This window comes from Puntigrus tetrazona, chromosome 7, assembly GCF_018831695.1.
Source record: "Puntigrus tetrazona isolate hp1 chromosome 7, ASM1883169v1, whole genome shotgun sequence".
NCBI classification, from domain to species: domain Eukaryota; kingdom Metazoa; phylum Chordata; class Actinopteri; order Cypriniformes; family Cyprinidae; genus Puntigrus; species Puntigrus tetrazona.
This window is the reverse complement of record NC_056705.1, coordinates 7039924-7059337: the sequence shown is the minus strand read 5'-3', so window position 1 is coordinate 7059337 and position 19414 is coordinate 7039924. Positions and strand designations below refer to the sequence as shown.

At 39.0% G+C, this 19414-nt stretch overlaps 1 protein-coding gene across 3 annotated transcripts in view; it reads left to right on the top strand.

Annotated features, from left to right (window-relative positions):
- LOC122348964 (hemicentin-1-like) overlaps positions 1 to 15720 on the top strand; it is a 46970-nt gene extending 31250 nt beyond the window's left edge. For 2 of the 3 annotated variants that reach the window (XM_043244884.1, XM_043244882.1), the window contains 9 exons: positions 874 to 1131; positions 1534 to 1803; positions 4642 to 4899; positions 5097 to 5366; positions 7798 to 8055; positions 8559 to 8828; positions 14461 to 14742; positions 14859 to 14969; positions 15384 to 15720. In XM_043244884.1, the coding sequence (XP_043100819.1) occupies positions 874 to 1131; positions 1534 to 1803; positions 4642 to 4899; positions 5097 to 5366; positions 7798 to 8055; positions 8559 to 8828; positions 14461 to 14742; positions 14859 to 14969; positions 15384 to 15436 (2030 nt within the window). In that variant the 3' untranslated portion in view covers positions 15437 to 15720. The remainder of the gene's footprint in view (positions 1 to 873; positions 1132 to 1533; positions 1804 to 4641; positions 4900 to 5096; positions 5367 to 7797; positions 8056 to 8558; positions 8829 to 14460; positions 14743 to 14858; positions 14970 to 15383) is intronic. The other variant, XM_043244883.1, reaches the window with a different exon arrangement.
- Positions 15721 to 19414: the final 3694 nt, after the last annotated feature.

The following is a 19414-nucleotide window of genomic DNA, read 5'->3' as shown; positions in this document are numbered from 1 at the left end:
TCCAAGACATGCGGCCAGAGATCAGATGATACAACCACAAAGTCGATCATCGACCTCCGCCCTAGGGTGTCCTGATACCACGTGTACTGGTGGACACCCTTATGCTTGAACATGGTGTTCGTTATGGACAGACCGTGACTAGCACAGAATTCCAACAACAGAACACCACTCAGGTTTAGATCGGGGGCGTTCTTCCCAATCACACCCCTCCAGGTGTCCCTGGCATCACCAACGTGAGCGTTGAAGTCCCCCAGCAGGACGATAGAGTCCCCGGTTGGAGCACTTTCCAGCACCCCTCCCAAGGACTCCAAGAAGGCCGGATACTCTACACTGCCATTCGGCCCGTAGGCACAAATGACAGTGAGAGTCCTCCCCCCAACCCGAAGTCGCAGGGAGGCAACCCTCTCGTCCACCGGGTTAAACTCCAACACATGGCGGCTAAGCTGGGGAGCTATGAGCAAGCCCACACCAGCCCACCTCCTCTCACTGCGGGCGACACCAGAGTAGTGAAGAGTCCAGCCCCTTTCGAGGAGATGGGTTCCAGAGCCCAAGCTGTGCGTGGAGGTGAGCCCAACTATCTCTAGCAGGTATGTGGACCGCTCTTTGTCTGGCTTGTCACCTAGGACCTGTTTGCCTTGGGAGACCCTACCAGGGGCATATAGCCCCAGACAACCTAGCTCCTAGGGTCATTCAGGCACTCAAACCCCTCCACCACGTTAAGGTGGCGATCCTCGGAGGGGCTATATATATATATATATATATATATATATATATATATATATATGAGAAGTTGTGAAGAAGTGATGACAGGAATTTAATATGACCAATAACAGCTGTAAGTGAACTCAACGCTATATTACTGTTCATTTCCAGATAAACCTCAGCCGACTCTGACTGTAAATCCTCAGAGGTCATTGTTCACTGGAGACACAGTTACTCTGAGTTGTGATGTGGGACAGTTAACTGGATGGACTATTCACTGGATCAAAGACTCAAACACTGACTTCACGAGTAATACAAATAAAACAATCGAGTCTGTGACAATCTCTGATGGAGGAAGTTACTGGTGCATAGCACAGCGAGAATATTACTACACCAAGTACAGTAATGCAGCTAAGATAACAGTAAGAGGTCAGTGCTCTCTTACTTTCTATATAATTTCAGAATTTGTTCATCTTAGTTCATGTTAATTTCAACATTTACTAATGCATTATTAAAATCACACTTAATCACACAAATCACATATTAACAACATTTAATGCACTGTAAACTAACATGAACTTGCAATGAATGATTGTACTTTTATTGACTAACATCAACTAAGATTAATAAATACTGTAATAAATGTATTGGACATTATTTCTTGTTAGTTAAAACAAATAGCACCTTATTGTAAAGTGTTACCTGTGTTTGTTATAATCATTAAAACAATGGTCATACATTAAGTATGTACTGCCACTTCCCTTAAACATCAAATAAAAGCATTTAATTTTGGTTTCACAAAATATTAAATATTTTGATTTCATTTCACAGAGAGACCCAAACCTGTAGTTGGTGTTGATCCTGATAGACACGTGTTCAGAGGAGAGACGGTTACTCTCACATGTGACATACAGCAGACAGGAGACTGGGAGTACAGCTGGTATAAAGACAACAAACAAGATTATATCATAAGACAAGACCAGAAATATATAATCTCATCTGTGGATTGGTCTCATAGTGGTGTGTACAGCTGTAGAAGAACTCAGTCAAAAGCACCAGCATACTCTCAGATGAGTGATGGAGTTACACTGACAGTATCAGGTGAGAGCTTCAGTCTCAAAATTGAATCTAAATGTGCAGATAGACTACATTAAATGCATGTAGACAGCAAAGTAAAACGCTTTCTTATTTTAGTAGAAAATGGGACATAGTACATTACATGAGAAAAAGAGATTTTTTGCCTGCATTAATGATCTCACTGAAGCTCCAATAGCATCTGCTTAGTGAAGAAACTTCTTTATCAGTCGGCTTTGCATATACTCTTTCTAAATCCATCTGATGAGCAACATTCAGTTATGTCTTGCATTCGTCAAAATCATGACAGTCCACCACATAAATAGCTAATTCAATTGCATGTGAATACATGCAAATATTCCGTAAAATCACCCAGTGAAGATGGTCAGGACCGTAGTGCCAGCTTCCATTGAAGTATGATTAGAGGAGGCTGAGAGACAGAGATGTCTTGACCTGTTCATGCGACTGCAAATTTAACATTGATTTAATGCAAATATTTTGTTTACAATTTCTACTCGAATTGGTTAGCCTATAAACACTATTTCAAAATAAGGATCACAGCAGAACAGCCACGCATCTCCGAGAAGCACGCTTAATTTATAATTTGAGTCACTGATGCAATAACCCATTCATAACGCTTGCTTCATTCTTGACGGAATTAGCCTCCAACTGATCAAATCATTTGAACAAATTACCCTTTGATTCACTCATTTACAATCATCTCTTGCTGCCACATACTGGTGGTTTACTATAATTTAATAAAAGTAGCTTACTCTATTTTTTCGAAAAATTCTATATATGTATATAGATGTGTATATATATGTATATATGTATATATTTACTTCAAGTATTTACACATGTACACTTCTTGAATTAAACAGAGTGCAAATGCATTTAAATACCATCTCAGATGCAGCTTCTGTGTTCATTTCATTTGCTTTATAACAGCCTAAATGTCTTATTATTCAAATTCACAAAGTAAAAAAACTAATAGTATAGACAGACACAGAAAAAATGGCATTATAAAGGTAAAAATTACCATAAAATATAAAAATCTGTTTAAACATATTGGAAAAAGATGAATTTCTAACTGTTCTAACGGAATTAAAAATGTGAATTAACTTGAGTTTATTAGATTCATAAACATAAACTGTATCTCCCCTATTTCCATTCTGTAGTGTGGATCATTCACTGAAATATTTAATCTGATTTTCATGTATAAGAATCTGTTAACTAAGTATTCCTTCCACCACCCGACAATGTCCCCAGTTGAAGTCAGCAAAATTCCACCCCCACTGTATAGAGTGTTGGCATGGCACTGTTTCCCCTTCCTGAGTTCCCAGGTGGCTTGCCAGAACCTCTTCCGATACTCCTTTTTCAAGGTCTCACTGAACTCCTTCCAGTTTTTGCCTCCACAACCACCTGTAGTTCGCTTGGCCCACCAGTACCTATCAGCTGCCCAAGAAGTCCCATGAGCCTGCCAGGCTTGATAGGACTCCTCCTTCAGCTTGGCTGCATTCCCTTACTTCTGGAATCTAACACTGGGTTCAGGGTGTCCCTTTCTTTAATTAAGATCCTCTCCCACTATCTCAGAGAAAAAAAATATGAACCCGCCCAATCAGTATATGTTCTGGAAGTCATTCCTGGTTCTAAAGTTGGGTTCTAAACAAGGTTATTCTCTCTAGTTCACGCACAGACCACTTCATTTCATGTCTTACAAATCCCTGCCTAGTGTGTGTTTGTGCACAGCTAAGACGAGAGAACAGAAGAGCCAGGAGTGTCCAAACCATAAAACCATAAAACTGGACAAATATATGAAGGAAGACAATTCCCACTGCAAAACTTATTTTAGTATGTTGAGGCGCACGACTGACCCAATGCTTCCCTGTAAGCCTTTCTCCCTGTTGCCCTGATCGCTCAGGCTGTCAGGCAAACCAGGGAGACTAAGAACTCACTGTTCAGCGTGATTTCACCAAGTATAAGATAATCTTGGATCAACATTTTTGTTGGAACAACACGCCAATCAACAAATCAAATTTGAGGTATAATTTTTCAGGAAATATCAGATTTAAGCTTATGATCAAGGTTAGCTACTTGTACACCCTTGTTAATCATTTCCCACTGATTTTAGGCATAAATAATTTTTGGACTGTAATGTTGATCCAGGATTATGTCTAACTTTGCACCTGGCCTCATCTGAAGTGTCCCTCATGCTAACCTTTTTTGTTCCTGGATAAAAGACGTGCCCCTTCCATGCTCAATATATATGTCGCAGCTATCTCAGCAAACCATTTTCTCCAAGCTGGCCACTTGATGCTGCATCCTCCTCATCTTCAGATGGTGCCATCTAGGGACTTGACAACAGATTTTTAAGCTGCTTAGTTCAGCTAACTTGGGGCCCATATACGTTTAAAATGCCCTTCTCCTAGCTTTGGCATCGTTTAAGCAAGTGGGCAACTTAATGTCAGTCAGCACTTCATGTCTTGAGTTCAGACCTAACAAAAATAAAGTCATGACTTTCACTCATTTCATCATTTTCAAGTTTAAAATCAGCAAGCTTTTTATTTTGCTAGCTGCCAATTGAAGAGCATCAGTGAATGAAATGCCATAGTTTTGCATTGTACTTGGAAAATGGTAGGGGATAACCTAAAGTTATATCTTCAGCTTGGATAGAAATCCTACATAGTATTATGGGTTACCTAAAACGGAAATGGTGTATTAACAGCTGTCAACCATAGTGTTATGCAAATGAGAAATCTTAACTTATTTCCACAGGTTTTTTTGGTTGCATATTAGCACATGTGTACTAATTTGTGTATAACACCTGAAAGTGAACTCAACACTGCATCACTGTTTAATTTACAGATAAACCTCAGCCGACTCTGACTGTAAACCCTCAGAGTTTGATGTTCACTGGAGACACAGTTAGTCTGAGTTGTGATGTGGGACAGTTAACTGGATGGAATTTTTTCTGGACAAAAGATTTAAACTTTGAAACCATGGGTGATGCAACTAAAATGATCAAGTCTGTGAGCATATCTGATGGAGGAAAATACTGGTGCAGAGCAAAACGAGGAAACTACGACAGCGAATACAGTAATGCAGTTGAGATAACAGTAAAAGGTTGGTACTCTAATATTTGATATGCATTGTATAATAAAAAATAACATGATGTGTTTGTTTTGAACATAATTAACATAACATAACAATTACTGTCATACATTAAAAATGCACTGTTACTTCAGTTAAACAGCCAATATTGAAATTTTGGTTTAAGAACATTTCAAGCACATTAACTGTGTTTTTTGCTCTTTTCACAGAGAGACCTAAACCTGTAGTTGGTGTCAATCCTGATAGACATGTGTTCAGAGGAGAGACGGTCACTCTCATATGTGACATACAGCAGACAGGAGAGTGGGAGTACAGCTGGAATAAAGACAATACACACTATTACAGCACAGGACAAAACCAGAAATATATAATCACATCTGTGGATTGGTCTCATAGTGGTGTGTACAGCTGTAGAGGAACTCAGTCAGAAGCACCAACATACTCTCAGATGAGTGATGGAGTTACACTGACAGTATCAGGTGAGAGCTTCAGTCTCAACATTGAGTCTAAATGTGCCGAATATGTCTTCAAATAGGTACTATTATTATTTGCAGACAGACAGAAAAGTTAAATGCTTTCTTATTTTAGTAGAAAATGAGATATAGTATATTACATTGGAGAAATTGATTTTTTTGCCTGTATTAATGATCTCACTGAAGCTAAGAAAAATATCTAGTATTAAAAAAATTTATGTTTTGTCTTTATTAATGATCACACTGAAGCTGCAATAGCAGCTGCTTACACTTTTACTTATATTTTGTGATATATTTTCAGAATTGTTCAGAAGGTTTCAAACTCTCACTTTAACCTTAGCATTTAAAATGATTAACACTTGATTATGATTTTTTTCATATCTGTCACTTTTCTGCATACTTGTCAAGAATGAGGTGACTGAGGCAGTCAATAAGGCAAAATTCATAAACTGTGCAAGCAACCCTCGTGGACCCTCATAAACCAGTTGTGACTTGAGTGGTTGATTTATACCCCTTACAAAAGAAGTCGATCAAAACACAGTCTAGTAAATCGGAGAGATAAGCCAGGTCTAGATATTTCTGAGTGTAGTCCTCAAGCATTGGGGTGCCGTGCTTGAGGGTTAGTAATGACATTGTGAGGCACACACTTGACCATGGTTCAGGTGAAAAGCCTCTGGATCCTGGTTTGATGTAACATTCTGTCATGAATGAGGGATCTGAGGTGTGTGGATCCATTTGCAGGCTTTTATTTAGTGAAGGTCAAAGCAGGCAGACATCAACAACAAGGCAAACTGGAATGTCAGAGGCAAGGCAACAACATAATCCAAAAACAAGCAGGGGTCGGGTCAGGCAGCAAACAATCAAAAACCAAAGATAGGCAGGGTCAAAACCAGAGAATATCGACAGGGAAAAACAAGGCAAGAAAGAACAAAGTAGTTACAATACTAAACAATACTTAACAGCAATTGGTTTGTCCTTTTTACAATTAATTGACTATAAATAAATAGACCTGAGACGTTAAGATTATTTTTTAAAACTTTTTCTAGAAATCAAAATAAGTAGTGGTTCCTCTTCAGGAACTCGAGCTGCCTTGAAGCACTTATGGAGAGACACCTTCAGTGTGACTGTGCTCTGTGTATCACATGTGTAATCAGTTTAATGGAAGGGTGAGACGTCATATGTGGATATTGTCATCAGCCAGGAAGCATAAAAGCATGCGGCGTGAAAGTTTTAATCTTTCTGTCATTAAGCAAGTGCTCTGTGTGTGTCAGTATTATTTGTTCTTCTCTGTCCTTTATCACACTTTATTTTAAGAGCTAAAGTGAAGAGTAAAGACAACATAGGACGAGAGCAGACAGCATCTCAAACTGCGTGTTCTTCTCCTCCGGCTGAAAAAGTTTTTATGTCTGCTTGAGAGCAGACCACACAGAGTCAGCTCTCAAGGAAGGTCATTTGTTTCAATGTGTGCTTTTTTCTCAAAAAAGTAACTCATAAAATCAGAGGAAATGACAGATGAATTACACTGCTGTATAAGCACAAAACACTGATTTTAAGCTTAAAATTTATAAAAACTGTAAAATCTGACTGGTTAATCACAATGTTGTTCCAGGGTCAAAAAAAGATGCTGACCTAGGAACACGTAGAACTTAGCAATATCTGCATGCGTGGTGATCTGTGAATGCTCTGAGGAGTATGTCTGTGTCTGCTTGAGGTCCTGGTCCAACTGAGGCAAGGTGGTGATTGTGAGGAATTAAATGGGTTTATCACTGTATTTAAGAGTTGAAATCAGCCTTCCTCTCTCCTCCCTCACTCACTCTCTTCGTCTAAGAAAGGAGGTTGAGGTGACAGCACGGGCTGCTGGGCAGGAGCAGCTCCACCTGTGGTCCAGCATCTCATTCAGAGAGCCATTTCTAACACTCTCCAGAATTTTGTCTGTGTGATGCTACGGGCCCGTAGGCTATTAGCAGGTGGCAGGTCTATGGACTGTAGTTCTTGTTAAAATGTCCTGAAGTACCCTCGGAAGGTCTGTCTGCCAACCCTGTCAGAATTCCAGGGCAGCGGTCTCCAGCAGTCTCAGTCTTTTTTGCCTGGAAACGTAGCAGAGCTGAGAGCCACTCTGAGAACCGATCTAGCCTCTCTGGTAACAGCCAGTACTTCATAGTTCCTAAAAAGGATGGAGGACTTATACACGGTCGTGTTGAAGGCATCTCCCCTTAAGCGAGTCTCATTCCCTCGAGGAACCATGTTTACATTCGCAACCTGGAGACATTTTCCAGGAAATACAAAATAAATAAATACGAAAAAAGAATAAAAAAAAAAATAATAATATACTGTATATATATATATATATATATATATGAGAGGTGATGACAGAGACTTTAATATGACCAGTAACAGCTGTAAGTGAACTCAACGCTATATTACTGTTCATTTCCAGATAAACCTCAGCCGACTCTGACTGTAAATCCTCAGAGGTCATTGTTCACTGGAGACACAGTTACTCTGAGTTGTGATGTGGGACAGTTAACTGGATGGACTATTCACTGGATAAAAGACTCAAACACTGACTTCACGAGTAATATAAATAAAACAATCGAGTCTGTGACAATCTCTGATGGAGGAAGTTACTGGTGCATAGCACAGCGAGAATATTACTACAGCAAGTACAGTAATGCAGCTAAGATAACAGTAAGAGGTCAGTGCTCTCTTACTTTCTATACATTTTCAGTGGAAGACTAGGATGTGTTTGGGTAAAACTTTAAGTTTAATTAGTTAACATTAGTTAATAACATTGGTTAACATTACTTGATTACTTGACTTAATTAAATGAACAATACTTCTACAGAATTTGTTCATCTTAGTTCATGTTAATTTCAACATTTACTAATGCATTATTAAAATCACACATAATCACACAAATCACGTTAACATTAGTTAATGCACTGTGAACTAACATGAACTTACAATGAATGATTGTACTTTTATTCACTAACATCAACTAAGATTAATAAATATTGGTCTTTTTTTCTTGTTAGTTAAAACAAATTACCTGTGTTTGTTATAATCATTAAAACTATGGTCATACATTAAGTATGTACTGCCACTTCCCTTAAACATCAAATAAAAGCATTTAATTTGGTTTCACAAAATATTAAATATTTTCAAACACATACACTGTGTTGTTTTCTCATTTTACAGAGAGACCCAAACCTGTAGTTGGTGTTGATCCTGATAGACATGTGTTCAGAGGAGAGACGGTTACTCTCACATGTGACATACAGCAGACAGGAGACTGGGAGTACAGCTGGAATAAAGACAACAAACAAGATTATATCATTAGACAAGACCAGAAATATATAATCACGTCTGTGGATTGGTCTCATAGTGGTGTGTACAGCTGTAGAGGAACTCAGTCAGAAGCACCAACATACTCTCAGATAAGTGATGGAGTTACACTGACAGTATCAGGTGAGTCAGTTAATTTGTTCTTACTGTAAATTGTCTTCTAAAACAAACAGAAGGAGTAGGTAACCAGGTAAATTTGATATCATGATCTATCATGTTTTTAGTTAGATTATGTTGTAGTTAAAAGTTCACTGCAGTGATGATGACAGCTGAATCAGAGTATAATTTTTTTACTGATTTGAACAGCTGTGTATTTTTGTAGCTCAGATATTTGCAGTATTCGGTATCTGCCACATTATCTGTTGTTATAAGATGGCTGAGACATTCAGATGCAGAACTGCATAAGATGTACCTTCACAGGACAGATGCTGTGCAGTGATCAGTGATTGTTTTAGAGAGCTTAATGCGGTAAATTTTTTATATAGTTCCTTTAATCTGACTTTTGTGTCACACAAATTTGAAGACATTTTAAATGAAACCTGAAAACATTAGGTTCACTATCAGGTTGCACTGTGTCCCCTAGAGCAGTGGTTCCCAACCAGGTTTGTTGCTGCAAGAGCCCCTGCTCCAAGGAACCGGGGTGCTGGGCAGCAACCTTGTGTGATTTATTGGGACTATTGTTTATTGTAGTGTGTATCTCTATGTAACAGCTGAGTTGAATATCATCCTTTTTTTTACTAGATGTAAAATCTTTACACTTGTGTGTCTAATCTGGTTTATTCTTATACTTTATTCCTATTGTCTTTATTCTTATTGTCTATTATTGTAATTAAAATAAATAAATAAATAAATAAATACATATATACACTCTGACATCATATTGCGCCCAACTTCAATTCCTACTTTGTGTGGTTCCACAAGGGAATTTAACCAACAGCTGGAAATGTAAACAGCTACAGTGACCGAAAGTAAGATGTCAAACTAATGTAGCCAAAAATGTAAAAAATCACTAAGCAACCACAAAGACAGTAATTTATTGAAGTCATATTTAGGCAACACTTACATTGTTTGATTCACATTATTTCTCGATGCTACACACATAAAAAAAATCTTTAAAAAAGTTTCATTTTGAAGCATACCACAGATTAAATTAAAGACTGATGGTAGAATCGTAGACTGATGTAATTACAGTTTTATCTACCATGAAACGGCATATTTATCATGTTGTAATGACTACAATTACATTTAGACATTTAGCAGAAACTTTTTTCCCAAAGCGGCTTACAAATGAATACAATGGAAGCAATCAAAATCAGCAAAAGAGCAATGATGCGCAATTGGTATAACAATTCTCAATGAGCTTAATGTAGTACATGTAGCAAGGTATTTTTTATGTTTCATAATAAACAAAACGAAAACAGGGAAGCCCCGCCCACACCCACTCTGATCTGCCTCGACCTTCTGTCTCCACCTCACATTTGAGCGCATTGGGATGGACCTTGTGGGTCCGCTGCCAAAGTATGCCCGGGGATATGAACACATACTGGTGGTTGTCGACTACACCACCCGGTGCCCTGAAGCAGTTCCCCTGTGAAAATCCATGGCCAAGTTCATCGCCTGCAAGCATTTCCTGCTCTTCAGCCAAGTCAATCAATCAATCAATCAATCATTTTTATTTATATAGCGCTTTTAACAACACAGGTTGCATCAAAGCACTGTACAGTATAATGACAGGGATATATAGTGACGAGAGTGACCAATTTCTTATTAAATGCAGAGACGGTCTCTGTAGTCAATTCAACGATAGTCACTAGAAGTTAAGTGTCCCCAACCAAGCAAGCCAGAGGCGACAGCGGCAAGGAAACAAAACCCCATGCATATAGAATGGAGAAAAAAAAACCTTGGGAGAAACCAGACTCAGTTGGGGTCAGTTCTCCTCTGACCGGACGCCCAGCACTTAACCTCCAGTTCAATTTTAAACGCAGCTGTGTCAGATAGTGTAAATGACTTAGTGTGTGCGTGTGTGTGTGTGCATCAGGATCTGGTGATCTGTCGACGGGCGCATCTAGGTTTTCTGGTCTCTGATGAACATAATCTATGGGTGCTGATCCACCATCTAGTCTGGATACAAACTGTGAAAACAGATTGAGAAAGAAACAGGACTAATATTAGCGTAGATGCTATTCTTTTTACGATGTCACAAGTACATCGTATTTTTAGAGTAGTGTTCCCGGTTCCAGCAAATCTAAGTAATGCAGCCTAAAAATCCTTTAACGGATTTGAATAATAAAAGGTGTGTTGGTGTGTTATGTGTAGGCTAAGTTAAAAGATGTGTCTTTAATCTAGATTTAAACTGGCAGAGTGTGTCTGCTTCCCGAACAGAGTTAGGGAGATTGTTCCAGAGTTTAGGTGCTAGATAGGAAAATGATCTGCCGCCCGCAGTTGATTTTGATATTCTAGGTATTATCAAATGGCCAGAGTTTTGAGAACGCAGCGGACGTGCAGGACTATAATGTGATAAGAGCTCGCTCAAGTATTGAGGAGCTAAACCATTCAGGGCTTTATAGGTAATTAATAGGATTTTAAAATCTATTCGATGTTTGATAGGAGCCAGTGCAGTGTTGACAGAACTGGGCTAATGTGATCATACTTCCTAGTTCTAGTAAGGACTCTGGCTGCTGCGTTTTGGACTAGCTGAAGTTTGTTTATTAAGCGTGCAGAACAACCACCCAATAAAGCATTGCAATAATCTAACCTTGAGGTCATAAACGCATGAATTAATATTTCTGCATTAGAGGTTGAAAGCATAGGTCGTAATTTAGATATATTTTTAAGATGGAAAACGCAGTTTTACAGATGCTAGAAACATGATTTTCAAAGGAAAGATTGCGGTCAAACAGCACACCTAGGTTCCTAACTGATGATGAAGAATTAACAGAGCAGCCATCAAGTGATAGGCTGTGTTCTAGATTATTATATGTGGGGTTTTAGGTCCAATTATTAGCACCTCTGTTTTTTCAGAATTTAACATTAAGAAGTTACTCATCATCCAGCTTTTTATATCGACTATGCATTCTGTTAGATTCTCAATTTGGTGTGTATCACCAGGCTGCGCTGAAATATAGAGCTGAGTATCATCAGCATAGCAGTGAAAGCTAACACCATGACTCCTGATAATATCTCCCAGAGGTAACAGTGTAAAGGTTGAAAAGTAACGGTCCTAGCACTGAGCCTTGAGGAACTCCATATTTCACTTTTGATCGATATGATACCTCCTCATTTAATGCCACAAACTGATAGCGGTCAGATAGATATGATGTAAACCATGCTAAGGCGCTTCCTCTAATGCCAACATAGTTTTCTAGTCTATCCAAGAGAATGTTGTGATCGATAGTATCGAATGCTGCGCTAAGATCTAATAGCACTAATAACGAGATAAAACCACGATCAGATGATAGAAGCAGGTCATTAGTAACTCTAATGAGAGCAGTCTCAGTACTATGGTACGGTCTAAAACCTGATTGGAAATCCTCACAGACACCATTTTTTTCTAAAAAGGAATACAGTTGTGAGGATACTACCTTTTCTAGTATCTTTGACAGAAAAGGGAGATTAGAGATTGGTCTGTAATTTACTAAGTCTTTGGGATCAAGATGTGGTTTCTTAATGATAGGTTTAACTACAGCCAGTTTAAAGGTTTTGGGAACATATCCTAATGACAATGATGAATTAATAATGTTCAAAATAGGATCTATGACTTCTGGAAGCAGATCTTTTAATAGTTTAGATGGAATAGGGTCTAACATACATGTTGCTGGTTTAGATGATTTAACAGCATCGGCATCCCCAGGGAGATATTGACCAATCGGGGTACCCCCTTCATGTCCCGGCTAATGACTGACCTCTGCTGGCTGCTGGGGGTGAAGCAACTCCGGACCACAGACTTATGGGCTTGTTGAACGTTTCAACAAAACGCAAATACAGATGTGTATGAGAGATGTGTTGTTCGGCATTCCAGGAGGTGCCTCAAGCATCAACGGGCTTCACCCCTTCAAACTCCTCTTTGGCTGCAAGTTCCTCGCCACTTGGCAAAGTTCATATACCTTTATTGAGCGGATCGGCCCTGTTACCTACCATCTGCAACAACCAGGGCGCCGAAGGCCTGAACGGATCTACCACATAAATCTTCTCAAGAAGTGGGTCGGGACTGAGGACCAGGTGGCCGCTCTCGCAGTCTCCGAACCCGTGGTTGTTGATATCAACCTGCAGCTGCTGCTGCGCAGAAGGGGGAACTCCAGCACCTGATCGGTCAGTACTCCAATGTGTTCTCTCCTCACCCCGGGCAGACCAACGTAGTGGAACATGACATCCATACAGCCCTAGGAGCCGGACCGTGTCCCAGAGGCTCGTCGGCAAGCTATAGAGGCCAATATTCATAAAATGTTGAAGTTGGGGGAAATTGAGCCTTCCCGCAGTCAGTGATCCAGCACCATTGTAATTGGTTCTGAAACCCAACGGCACCCTCCGCTTTGGCAATGACTTCCGGCGCCTAAACAAGGTCTCTGAGTTTGACGGCTACCCCATGCCCCGTGTGGATGAGCTGCTTGACCGCCTGGGAAGGGCCTGGTACATCTCGACCTTGGACCTCACGAAAGGCTACTGGCAAGTCCCCTTATCTGAATCCGCCAAGCCCAAAATCGCCTTCTCTACACCCAGTGGCCATTGGCAGTACCTGACCCTTGCCTTCGGCCTTCACGGGGTTCCCGTGCCATTCCAGAGAATGATGGACATTGTACTTCAACCACATCAGTCCTATGCGGCCACTTACCTGGATGACATAGTGGTTCACCTGAAGACCTGGGAGCGCCTGCGGAGGGTGCTGTCCAAACTGCGGGGCACCAGATCACCGCCCACTCCTGCAAATGCCACCTTGCCCTTGCTGAAGTCCAGTACCTGGGATTCCAGGAGGAAAGTGTCCTCATCCGGCCCCAGGACAAGAAAGTGGAGGCGGTCCAGAATGCTCAGAGGGGTCAGACTAAGTCCCGGGTACAAGCTTTTTCGATGTTTTATCCCCATCTTCTCCTCTATAGCTGCCTCCCTGACAGACCTGACCAGGAAGGGGCAGTCAGACATGCTGCAAACTCCCTATAGCCAACTTCAACTGAAATGCACCTCACTTCATTCTACCTGTCTGCAGTTGCTGATGAGTCCTTCATATTCTGCGAACTTCCTTTCAAAAGCTTCTTTCTAGCAATATTCCTAGGAGACCATCAGTTCCAGCAGCACATTGTTTTGTGTATTCCGATACAAGAATGACGTCTGGTGGCAGAATGATAACTACAATATGACTAGGGAACTTCAGATGTTTCTCTAAGTCCACTAGTAGTTGCCAACCCCTTGGTGAGGCCAAATATCCTCTTTGTTACAGTAGGCTGCTCTCCAGCTCTGACAAAGTTAATTCTCTTCTTGGAGGGTTGGGACTGCTTTGTCCTTTTAACACCAGTGCTGATAACCTCTTGATTGTCTTGATCATGCCTCCATCAATACTGAACCTCTTCAAGTGTTTTTGAGCAGCAGCTCAACACATGTTCCATGGTTCCTTGCTTGGAGCACAGTGGGCAATTGCTGTATTCAGTCAACACTGAATCTACAAGCTCCTACAGAATTTACAGTTTTACATGTGAAGATTAAATGGATATAACACTTAATTGTATTCATATTTCATCTGCCATTTGCCTGGTTTTATATTTTACAGATTTACCCACATCTACCCTGACAGTGACACCAAAGAGTATATTGACTGGAGAGACAGCCAATCTGACCTGTGTGATCGAGTCTAATCACAGAGACTGGAGATATGAATGGTATAAAGACAGTGTAATGCTAAACACGTCTGATCATCACACTGTAAACAGAGACACTCTCACTATCAGAGGATCTACTGAGTCTGATGCGGGTCAGTACTGGTGTAGAGGACAGAGAGAAGAAAGACCATCATTCTCACAGAAGAGTAACCAAATTAATCTGTCTATTAATGGTGAGCAAATGAATATTGTGATAAACTCTTGCCAGTTGTTTAAAATAAACAGACATAAAAAGCCTTCAGGAGGATCTTCAATGCTGGTCAATAATGTGCTTGTTTCTGTTTTTCAGTGTCACGTTCAGATCGGATTTCTGTCTTCAACATCCTCAGGTTTCTTCTGAAAACTTGTCCGTATCTGCTGTCGACAGTCATGCTGCTGTTCAAATATTACAGAGAGAGAGGTAAGACTTCTGTCTGATCCACAAACCATTCATATTCAGACAGACAGGCCATTACTATCTGTCTTTACATGTTATAAACCATTTACAACAGTTGGTGGTTGTTTATAAGCAGTAACTGCAGTGGAAGCAAAACAGAAAGTGTTGTCTTAAAATAAATGTGTGTGTATGTGTGTGTGTGTGTGTGTGTGTTTGTGCACCTGGTATTTAGTGCTTTATGAGGACCAAATGTCCCCACAAGGATAGTGTTATGCCAAGCCAGCAGAGGGAGCTCTTACCTCTGCATGAACTGCAATTGCTCCCTCTGCTACTACTTCCTGTTGACTGTAAATTCTGAAGCAGCCCTTTCACTAGCATGTAGTACGGAAACTCACCATAAACATGGAAACCCAACGTGTGAGTGTTTGTGTGTCACAGTTACTGAAGACCGAAGCCAAATTGCTGTACCAGAGGAACAAACTTATATCTGATTAAAATTCATTCATCATTGAAGCATGATGCTGGAGTCTCTCTCTGAAGGACACACTTTCGGACATATGGACAATTTAGTGTTTCTATTTCACCTGTATATTAGACAGTGGGTGAAAAACAAACAAACACATGGAAAACAGCAAGTCCTTCGGCTCATCATCTATCGATGTTATTTAATGTATCTGTCTAATTCACTATAAGCTATTAAAAGTTCTTCTTTAAAGATATTCATAAAAATAAATACTTCATCCAAACATTATTTATTTTTTTATTTCTCAGTCATTGTATTGCATTGCATTATGTGTTTTGGAACTAAAGGGCCGTGATATAATCATTGGGAGATAGAATGTCAACTGATATTAATATCGTTTTATTGTCTGTGTTTTACTCTTATAAGATTTCATTGATTTCCATTATACATCAGAATTTTGACCATATAAATATCAGCATTGCACCAAACTGCACATATTGCTCTGTTTCAACCTCAGAATACTGTAATTTCAGAATTTTAGCATTTAATAATGTCTTACTTTTATAAATGCCTTCCCTGACAACACGCTCACAATGCTCATTAGACATTAGACACATGCACTGAGTAGAATATTAAATAACATATACCATGACAGCAAACTAAATGGTCAAGGGAAAAAAAGAAACAATGTGAGCATGCATAAGATTTTTAGAAGTCAAATGTGTCGCTATATAACAATAATAGCGACATTTTTACATCATTACATTCTTAAAGACAAGAATGGTTTTCTACTGTAAAACAGACAGAGAAACTGTTGCTTTTAATTACTGGATTATGCAGATAAAAAAAAACATGTTCAGAGTGAGATGTTGAGACAAGAAAAAAACATATTTTAAACATCATAAAAACGCCCAAAGAAGGGAAAATACTTAAATCACACAATGCCATTTAAAGCAATCAGCATAAACGGAACTGCATGCATCTTGCTGGAGCCATTTCTCTCTGTTTATGTGTACGATGAATCTCGGAATTCATACCTGAACCTGTCTTAATAACACACTTACTAGGTGTACCATAGTGATTCACAAGAAGCATAAATGGATTCATGGTTTACCCACAATTTTGAACAAGGAAGTTACGGAGTGCAGCTTTAATTTAGTCAAGTAATGATTATGCAACACAATATCAAGCTCTTTAAATGAAAACGTGTGGCTCTTAAAAGAGCCTTTGCCTTCAGATCAGACAAGCTTTACCAGGCTTTTTGGGGGTGTCAGCAAATTGAATTCAGTGCTTTTTAATGCCATTTAAAAATGTTTAATGCCATACACAATATATATTACTACACACACTACCAGTTGAAGGTTTTATTAAAGGTTCCACCCGGATTAGGTGTCACTGTTAAAAAAAAATAGTAGTTGTTTGCACTATTTAGACGAATAATTGACTGCACTGATCAAGTTAAGTAGAAATCACTTGGTATTTTACATTTTTGAAGAGGGATGAGGAGGGGCTTTTTGAAGCAGGTCTTCAGAGTGAACAAAGAGCAGCTGCCTCCCTGCGGAGATGGGCTGATGCTCGAACGGTTAACGTTTATAAGCCATGTGAATCGGTGAGTTTATAAAGAGTTATCAGTAAATATTTTTCTGACAAAAGTGCTATCCCAAAATCTGGGCCGATGTTAAACTCTAAAAAGGTAATAAAATGTTAATTTAACTTTTTCTATCGGTTCACAGTTTATTTATAACGTTAACTTTTAATTTAGCTATTTCACTAATTTCATAGATTGTAACATTATCCAGAGTGTTTTTTGTATGTTCACAGTAGCTGCAGCATGTGTATTTTGTTGGTTTAGATTTTTTTTGTGTAACTTACATGTGATCATGCTTTCTTGTAGATCATTGTCTTTTTTATTTTACTACCCAACAGACTCAAGAGCCGACTGATATTAGGTCCCTGGTGCTTAGAGGGCTCCCAATTGTTGACAACCCCACAGACTTCTTCAAAGCATGCTTTGTAAGTAACTTATTTTCTCAATGGGAATCTTGGACCATTACAGCATACTTTTATTAGTTCATAGTCTTTGTATTTTATAAAACATGAACATTAAACAAACCATTAAAAATTAAGAGAATAGTAAAAGATCTGTCAACCCTTTTTTTAACATTATTATTTACTCACATATAGGTTTTGACTAAAAGACTTTTGTCTGTCTAAAGAACAAAACTGAAGTTGTTATTTTAAGCTTGAGGCATTTCTTTCCCTACATTAATTCTCCAGGTGACCTCAACTGAAATGTTAAAAGGCCTTAAAAGCTGATAAAGCAGTTCATAATCAATTCATATATTACTTTGTCTATGTCAAACTATTTGTTTAACATAATTGATAGTTATTTAATGAGTAATGTCTTAAATGTGTTGTGTTGTTAGGACTGAGGATCACTTGTTCCACCATCTTGACCTTGGAATCCTCCTTGTTGAGCATAAAGGTGCTGTGACTCCATCTTCTCTGGGAGAAGTTGTGATGGAAAGCACAAGAAGCTTAAAATATCATCTTGTTGTGATGTTGGGTGCCAGAATCAACATAATACAGCCTAAATTAGAAATATTGACCGCACCTGATACCACTTCCAGACAAAAAAAGGACGACAGCTGTGGTAAAATTCAATAAAATAAGCGCACTGCACAGAAACAATGGTAAATGGTAAAAAAACTAAAAAGTAAACTCCAGTGTCTAAAGTTTTATTGCATATCACAACTATATCGTTCATGAAATAGGAGTGGCTATTTACACTATCTCCACCCACCAATCAACATTACAAAAGAGGGTCATTTGATATCAGCTCCCATGCAGATGGTGGTCTCCCAAACGTACGGTGTGGTCTTATTATAATGCAATTGACTTGGGCCTGACCATTTTCAATTTTCAAATCTCATCCAAAAAGCATTTTTTTATTAGTAAAAATGAAGGAAATAATCAAAAATTACTTTATTTGGATCTTTTATATAAATATGAATGTGTATCATCTAAAATGCTAAATTGTATAGCCATGTATGGGCTATAATAAGATTTTAACAACAGTAAATCACAAGAGAAAATTATTACAAACACTCCTGGTTTGACCAAGCACAATGGTGTTTTAATGCCACCATTTTACCATCAAAATTTACGAGATTAAAGTTGAAATGTTTTGAGAGTGAAGGCGATTTTTTTTTTGTTACTCATGATTATTTAAATACATCTGATTATGACCTTGTTAATATGTAACAGCAAACATATTTTATCTTTGCCAAAAAAAGTTTACATTAGTTAAGAGTAAAGAGTATTAAAGTGTTAGTTAGGCTAAGAGTTACCTGCACATTTAATCACACAAACTGTCACGAATGGCACCTCTGTGGCTCTCTCTGACCACCACCGGAGGGAGCTCTCACCGGAATACTGATCACCATGGACTCAATTTCCCACAACCCCGTGCCTTGGGCTGATTAGAGCCACCAGGTGTCTTCTATTTACTCAGCCTTTATAATGAGCTTCCCCACGATCACTCATTGCGAAGTCCTGTTTGTCCTTACAGCAATTCTGAGCGTTTACTCCTGTTTTGATTATCTGTTGCCGACCTAGACAGTGTTAGTTTCTCTGATTGTTCTCTGCCTGCCTGCTGACCCATTGCCTGTTATCGTTTTGTCTTCTGGATCTCCCTTATTGCCCTGTTTGCTCCTAATCTTAGCTTGTTTGACTAAGATTAAACCCTGTCTCACATGGATCCAACCGTCTATGATCCTTCATTACACAAACCTAGTAGTCTATTAATATAAAAGTGAAGGAACGTCAGATGGTATGGAAACAGTACCCTGTAGCCTAATTTATAATGAAAATATATTGTAATTGGAAAAATTATTGACTCAAATGCAGCTTAAACTGAAGCAAATACAGCGATAGGCCTATGTCATGTCACATTAAAGAGTTTGAAAAGCGTTATCCTATAATATAGCCTACATATTGTTTGTAT